Raw genomic sequence first — 8,578 nt, forward strand, 5'->3', positions numbered from 1 at the left:
AGACATTATTTCGATTTTGAATAACATTCATATTTCATTCATGCATTCCAAAGGTACTATATTATACTTCATTCTTAAAATAGTTGTGTTTTCTTTCAATAATCACTTCTCAAGTTGCAATAATTTTTTTCTTTCTGATGTCGCAACATTAATCCCTATCCCATTTCTTCAACACCTCTTGAACTCCTCCTATCCTCTCATGTATGAATGCATGGGTCATAATTTAAATTTAGTTACGAATGATTCTGTTAGTGACATTTCAGAAATAAGGAACTTCTACACAACTGTAGAACAAGTTATGTGTTTTTAGTGAAAGTTTACCATGACGGCACAAAGAAAATATTGTCTTGGATAATGAGACAACCAAACGCACACTAAAAAAACTGTCCGAGATGGTCTACGCGATTCGATAGCTTATTCACGTTGAAAAGTAAGATTTTGCAGGTGATGATATGCCTTGAGAATATCATTTTGTTCTGTAACAAATATTCTGTTAAAAAAAAAAAAAAAAAAAAAAAAAAAAAAACAGCACTTGCATAGAAAGAGGAACTCAGTTCTTTGGACTTTGTAGTTATACTTGTGTTCCAACATACAATATTGCAGAGCACCAGTATTGTCTCAAAATATTTACAGGAAAAGCCATTGATATATTGACGGCCATATCACTGTCCAACAACCTCGAAATAATATGATACAATTGAGGCAGCAATTTTCGAATACTGTTCTGAAAGAAGCAAAGGAAATCAAACTCCTGGAAAATAGACCCTGTTTTCAAAACAACATAGCAATGCCATGTTATGAAGTTCTTTGATGAATTGTAAGTTAATTAACGATTACAGAAGGGAGAAGAATGGTTCTGAGTTGTCTGGACGTTATAATTCAGCTGCTTAAAGTACATTTTGAAAGTATGAACATCTCAGCTAAATTCTCGCTGCTCCTGCCATCAAAACTCAGCACCTTAACTGAAAACGAAATTGAAAATGCCTACATACTTTGGGAAAATTATGCTATAGATTTAGCTCCTACTTTTCCTCAACACTGTAGTTTTCTATTCTTACTGATGGAAAAGATTCGTAAACTTTCAATAATAAAGGATCTGGCCGAGTTATTAATTGTAGTCTTTGGTAAAATGTCCGTTATCATTATTTGGTAAGTTAACATTAACCACTGAAATAATATGGTATGTATAGTTGCGAAAGATATATTGTTAACAGCAATACAACAACTTTGGGTGTGGGTGGATATGAAAAAGAGGACCCAACAGAAATTTTTGTGGGGGAGCCCATGCTTTCTTAGTTACGCTACTGCTTCAGTGCCCAGACACATTGAATACAATAGGCATGTAGATGCTATAAAAGCACTTCTATATGATATCCTTTTTTGAACTGATTACTGTTGATTTCCTTAGGATTTTTAAAGAGAATGCTGTAGAGTCCTCTCCATTTCTTCCAGTTTAGCTTTTGTTAAAACTGAGAGTGAGCTTTGACTCCTCTTGTCAGCAACAATCCAGTTCTTTATGATGCTGTAGAAGCCTGTTATAGTGGAACTGTCAGAAGCTGACTCTATAAATCTCGGTTGTTCATCATACAATAATTTAAGTCAAATACAGAGTTAAAAAATCTCACAATGTCTATATGCATATGCAGACACAGGATGTGAATGTAGTCCACGAAGATTATAAAAGTGTCACACCGAGTCTTCTGGTTACAGACTTTGAATGTATTCAAGGAATATGTATCTGAACCAAGAGATTGACAAATCTTACATTTTTCCTTTTATTTTTTTCAGATCATATTGATCTAGGAACATTATTTGATGATGCTCGTCAAAATATTATAGGAGACGGTAAGCATGCACTTCCTGATGAAAACAATGGAACTGAGGTGATGATAAACGATATTCAAGAAGCAGCTAAACTAAACCTGAAATGTGTTTTTGAAGAATTTATTGAAGAAAAGAGAAGGCACATCAAGTGATAGCTTTCATGGTTATATCTTTACAGAAATATATTGAAATATCTTAGAAAAAATAGTGAAAGCATTCAGCAGCTTTAATATATTACGGCTACATTAATGCTTCACTACCTAATTATGTAACAGATTATTAAAGGCTTTGTTCTGTATTAAATTTGAAAAGACATTTAAGGGTTTTGTACAGTCGACTCCCAATAATTTGCGTGCAGTTAATTTCTAATTTTCTTTTTTTTCTTCTTATGGTGAAGTAAATGTTCATTTCTCTTTTTAATCCATTTACGCTCTCTCCCTCCTCTTAAGAAATATGCTGTGATCTAAAATTAGAAAAAATGAACAATCCTCTATGGAAAAAAAAAAAAAAAAAAAAAAAAAATTTTGTTTCTTGTTTTAAGATTCTATTTCACTGCAATACTATATTATATTATAATGTTTTGCACTGTTTTACATTTGTGCTTGATTTTGAAGTGTATTTCAGCAATTAAACCTGTCAGAGTAACTTGTACTGGATTTTAAATAATAAAAAAATTTGTAGATAATTCGCGATTTTCATATTTCACTGAAGTTTGTGCATTAATTGCCGCAAATTATCGGGAGTCGATCGTATTTGTATTTTCATTCATGTGAATTTCATATAATGAATTACTGCTTTTGCATCAATCTTTTATAGTTATAGTACATCAATCACCAAATGAGCGAACACAGAGTATGAGGTTAGTGAACATACGGAGATTGTAAGTTGTGTCAGTAAGGATGGGCTCATGTGCACACTAAGCATAAGGAAAATATTTGACCTGGAATGGCAATAGTTTTCTCTAGAAAAGGCAGAAACTTGCTGACTCACACACTTAGCTGAAACATAAACTTTGTCACTAAGCTTACACATAATATTAAGATTTTTGCTAAGACTGAATTGTGAGCAAAAATAGAAACCAAATTGAAGGACTCCCTGCAAAAAGGAGATAGCTCCACTTTTACAAAGTTATGGAATACAACAAAAAAAAAAAATTCCAAAAAATCCAACTTTTAACTGAGCTTCATTCCTTTTTCAGACTATGTCCTAAATACCTTAGACTTTCATTTTATCACTCACTCATTTATTACAATCAGCAATTTGGGGGGGGGGGGAGGTAAAATATAAACAAATAATGGAGCTACTCCCTTGTTGCAATAAAATTGGATATATTAGCCACATTTTACACTGAACACACATATATTATGCGAATATCATAATAAACTAAAACACAAAACATAGCAGATATATACATATACATAGTGAACAGTAAGCAATGTCATTGATTTTAGGGGATTACTCTTTGAGATATTTCAAACAAAGAAGTTGAATACAATTTTGCTCATTTTTGCTTCCTTCTCGAGATAAAAACTGTTTTAATTATCTGAAACAATACATAACGTGTTTTAGGAAAGCCATTGATTTAATTCCCAAACTGTTTACTTAGTTTAAGAGAGCAGTACATTATATTAATGAATTATTAAAATAATATTAGATTTATCCTATACATGTGCAGAAATCTGACACAAACAAAATGTAACATTGTAAAATTCCTTTGCAGAACGAAAAGTTACATTTGTTCGGATCATATTTCTGCACATGTAAAGGATAAAACTGAAATTCATTAATATAATGTACTACTCTCTTAAACTGAGTGAACAGTTCGGGAATAAAATCAATGTCTTTCCCAAAACACGCTATGAAATATTTCGGAAGTAAAAACGAGAAATATTTTATTGAACTTTTTTTGTTTGAAGTATCTCAAAGCATAACCACTGAAATTAATGACACTAGTCTGTTTATAGCTCCTGGAGCTACTTTCTTTTTGCAACGAAATGATTGGGAGCTCAGCTCTAATTCTACTGTAATTACCAAATGCTCGGAATCGCACCATTCTTGCACTAAAAAAACATTAATTTGACCAAAAATTGGTGTCACTCCCTTTTTGCAGGGAGTCCTTCAGTTGTACTCTTTCACAAGTAATATGCCATAAATGAGGAAATAAGACGAAACTGTGCCTAAATAGCATTAGTCAATTCTTACTGTTTAGTGTGGTACTGTTATTTGGGATGAGGTTCTCAGATAAATTTAATTTGAAAGTCAAGAATGATTGCAGAAATTATCATTACAATCGTTCTTGTGCTGTGGTTTTTAGGATAGATTGCCCTCTTGCAACTCATCCCAGAGGCGCACAATTGACCTCAGGTCACAATGCAAAGGGATGTACCCCTCCCGGCCTCACTGAGAAGAAAAAAAAAGGCATATATTTCAAAGAATTACCTGAGAAATAAATAAAAAATAAGAGATATTCTATAAACAGGACATCCCCATCAATGTTTAAAATTCAGGTATCAGGGGTGTAGTGTCTATGGATGTGGTGGAAGCATTGCTTACTTTTCATTTTTAAAAGAAAGATTTTTATGTGTATATGGATGAATTAATTACTAAGATTCGTTTTCTTATATTTCGTGTTTATAATGTATAACGTTTGACTCAGAAGAATTTTGACACACGGGTCAGTGTGAGATGTTAGCTTCTGATTACCTGCTTGTGGCATTCAGTTGCTGGTAAGAAAAAGGGAGAGAGCTCATTTCTGAAGTTTCTTCGCTGTATTGACAAGCATCAGTAAGCAGCATATAATACCGGTATTCTTCATGATGCGATAATATGTAGCATTTCAAAAATTAAATTACAATGATGTTATTAGCAGTCACATATGTTAATATTACAAGTATAAAATACAGTATTATTAGTAAATAATAATAATAATAATAATAATAATTACTAACACAGGTTAAGGGTGTTTGAGAATAAAGTACTTAGGAAAATATTTGGGGCTAAGAAGGATGAAGTTACAGGAGAATGGAGAAAGTTACACAACACAGAACTGCACGCATTGTATTCTTCACTTGACATAATTAGGAACGTTAAATCCAGATGTTTGAGATGGGCAGGACATGTAGCGCGTATGGGCAAATCCAGAAGTGCATATAGAGTATTAGTTGGGAGACCGGAAGGAAAAAGACCTTTGGGGAGGCCGCGACATAGATGGGAAGATAATATTAAAATGGATTTGAGGGAGGCGGGCTATGATGAAAGAGAATGGATTAATCTTGCTCAGGATAGGGACCAATGGCGGGCTTATGTGAGGGCGGCAATGAACCTCCGGGTTCCTTAAAAGCCAGTAAGTAAGTAATAATAATTACTAAATACGAATAAGTGGTTTTCGTTATTCTGTCTGCCCATCAGCCCACATCCATAGCAATAAAGTTATTCAATGATTTTATTCATATTTATGAGTGTGCCATGAATATTTTAACTTTAAAAAAAGCACGTTTAGACACCTGAAGTAGATTTTAAAATATTAAAATAGGCTTTAAAATACTCTTTTTAGGCATTTTATAGGCACATTAGAAGACCACAACATTGGTATTAAGATATAAGCATATAACTAAACTTATGTATCAGTACCTTAATGTCGGTAAACAAAGTTGGAAGGTTTTTGAGGAAGTTCATTGTATTTCCTAATATGGTGACAACAGAAGAGCAGATATTATTGCGGTGATCTTGGATACAACTGTACACTTCAAAAGAGATAATCAACAGGCCACACAAGCTGACCATGAAAATAAATATGTTTATGATTATGAACCTTGTCTTTCCTAGCTGAGTGTTGAATACTCTATTCCTCTTGGAAACTGGACAGTCATTGGTCTATTACTTGGTGCAAAAGAATCTACCAGAATTCGCATATAAATCCTTGAAAACCCTTGATTTAAATTTTGCAACCATCAATAAAATTGTTACTCAAATATTAAAGGATTCAATTCAAATTCTCATTCACCATTTATATTTGAATTGTAATTAAAATTGTTAACAATTCAATGATATAATCACAATGTATATAGCAGGGATGCAGAACTGGAAGAGAGGGTTGGAAGGATGGGGAAATCATTGGTTCCCCTTACACAGTCCACCGGCATTAAATTATGTCTCCGTGATTTGTCAGCAACCATATAGCACTAGACATTGAATACAAATCCCCTCTACCCTACCGTGTCAATGACACGTGGAGTTATTAACACTAGAGAAACAGAAACACAACAGGAGTAAAAACGGCCTACTGATATACCCACATATTCTGAACACGTGACATGACCACAGATGTTAAAGCGTGTGTAAATAAACTTAAGAAAAAAAAAAAGATGCATAGTGAGATTAACATAAAAAAATTATCTTTGTACACAATCCACTCTATATTGACATTAATTTGGAGTGATTTATTAAAGGATGCAGTCAAGACTAATTTATAAAAATGTTAAACGAATTATCCTTGCACCAAAAACAGATGTTCTTGAACCAAATGATCCTATTTTAATTATTTGCATGTAATAACAATTAAGAAACATATTAAAGGAATTATCCTTGCAGGAAATGAGTGCTCTCTGGACCAGAATGATCGTATTTTAATTATTTAAATAAAATTTCAATTACATAACATATTAAATGATTTATCCTTCTATCAAACATAGATGTTCCTGGACTAAATGTCCTATTTTAATTATGTAATTACCAGGGAAAGGATTTATATGTAAATACATATTTACTTATAAAGCTAATATAATTTATATTTTGCATTATCTTTATGTTTCACAATGTGTAGGGTTGAAAAATCCTACTTTTATTTTCCATATTTTTCCATATTTTAGAGTTTAGTACATATTTTCGTTAATTTCCATATATTTTCCATATTTCATATAAAACAGTCCATATTATATTAGGTTTAACAATAAAACAAAACAAAATTCCATTAACTTTTAAAAATACATTTCAACAATAGAGATTTAAACACATGTTCAGTAATCCCTTTAACATCAGAGTTATTTGAAAATTAGCAGTCCTATCAACAATGGGAAAGTAAGTTACAAAACTGTATTAATTTAATTTAAAATTTTTAACAGACTTCAGTTGTGCAGCTCAACAGTTAAATGCCAGTCAGAGTACACATAGGTTCAGTTTTGTAAATCATACTATAAAGACGGTAAATATGCCAAAAGTACGTCATTCAGTCAATTTAAAATCAAAACTAACAAGTTACATTTCAGAATTTAAAGAAGATGGTTTATCAACTGACAATAAAATATTATTTTGTAATTTGTGTCAGTGTGCAGTATCATCTACACAAAAGTTCCTGGTGCAACAACACATTACAACTAGTAAACATCAGGCCAACAAACAACTAAATTCCAAGCAGAGACAATTGTTTTTAACACAACCAACAACATCGAATGTAAGATCTGAGTTTAACATCGACCTGTGCCGTTCTCTCATCTCTGCTGATATTCCTCTCTACAAACTAAAGAATAAGGTCTTCAGGGAATTCCTTGAAAAATATACTCAACATACAATCCCGGATGAGTCAACACTTAGGAAGACGTATGCTCCATCCATCTACGATGAGACAATACAGAAGATAAGAGATGAAATTAAAGATAGTTCAATTTGGGTTTCCATTGATGAGACTCCCGACAAAGAAGGTAGACTTGTTGGTAATGTAGTTATCGGTTTGTTAAGTGAACAATATTCTGAACGAATTCTTTTACATTGTGATGTTCTAGAAAAGTGCAATAACAAAACTATAGTTAAACTGTTCAACGAAGCTATGGGTATCCTGTGGCCAAAGGGTATTATGTACGATAATGTGTTATTCTTTATTAGCGATGCTGCCCCTTATATGGTCAAAGCTGGACAAGCATTATCTGTTGTATATCCTAAATTGACTCATTTTACTTGTGTGGCGCATGCATTTCATCGTGTGGCAGAAGTGGTCAGAGACAATTTCCCTAAAGTAGATTTGTTGATTTCATCAGTGAAAAAAGTATTTCTCAAAGCTCCCAGTAGAGTTAACGTGTTGAAAGAAATGTACCCTGAAATTCCATTGCCACCAAAGCCAATTTTAACTAGATGGGGTACATGGCTAGAAGCAGTTGAATATTATGCCGAACATATAGACTCTATTAACAATGTTCTCCTTGCATTGGACTCTGAAGATGCAGTCTCAATTGATACTGCGAAAACAGTTACCTGTGACATAAGTGTGAAGAATGACTTAGCTCACATTCAGCATACATTTTCATGCATCATAAAAACGCTCAAAAGTCTCCAAAATAGGCACCTTTCACTATCTGAAAGTTTTGAAATTATAAATAGTACTGTGGAACAACTGAATCGTGGTAGAGGTAAAGTTGCAGATGCAGTAAGAGCTAAGGTGGACACTGTACTTTCAAAAAACCCTGGATATGAAGAACTACAAAAGGTTGTTGCTGTGATGAGTGGTGAATCAACAGTGAAGATTAACTTGGACTTATCCCCAGCAGACATTGTGAAATTGAATTATGTACCAGTTACTTCTTGTGACGTCGAACGCTCTTTTAGTCAGTATAAATCTATCCTCAGAGACAATAGAAGAAGATTCACTTTTCAGCACTTGAAAGAAATGTTTGTAACCTATTGTTATGGTAACAGACAATAAAAATTGTGTTTTGTTGAAACTACATTGGAAGATAAGGTACGTCCATTATATTTTTTGTTTAGT

At 32.9% G+C, this 8,578-nt stretch overlaps 1 protein-coding gene across 2 annotated transcripts in view; it reads left to right on the top strand.

Annotated features, from left to right (window-relative positions):
* The window catches only part of LOC138701826 (uncharacterized), a 58,731-nt gene extending 56,592 nt beyond the window's left edge, over window positions 1-2,139 (top strand). For both annotated transcript variants that reach the window (XR_011332698.1, XM_069829109.1), the window contains exon 3: window positions 1,789-2,139. Coding sequence is in view for 1 of the 2 variants with exons in the window: in XM_069829109.1 (XP_069685210.1) it covers window positions 1,789-1,976 (188 nt within the window). In the remaining variant the exon portion in view is untranslated. The remainder of the gene's footprint in view (window positions 1-1,788) is intronic.
* The last annotated feature ends 6,439 nt before the right edge of the window (window positions 2,140-8,578 follow it).

This window comes from Periplaneta americana, chromosome 6, assembly GCF_040183065.1.
Source record: "Periplaneta americana isolate PAMFEO1 chromosome 6, P.americana_PAMFEO1_priV1, whole genome shotgun sequence".
NCBI classification, from domain to species: Eukaryota; Metazoa; Arthropoda; class Insecta; order Blattodea; family Blattidae; genus Periplaneta; species Periplaneta americana.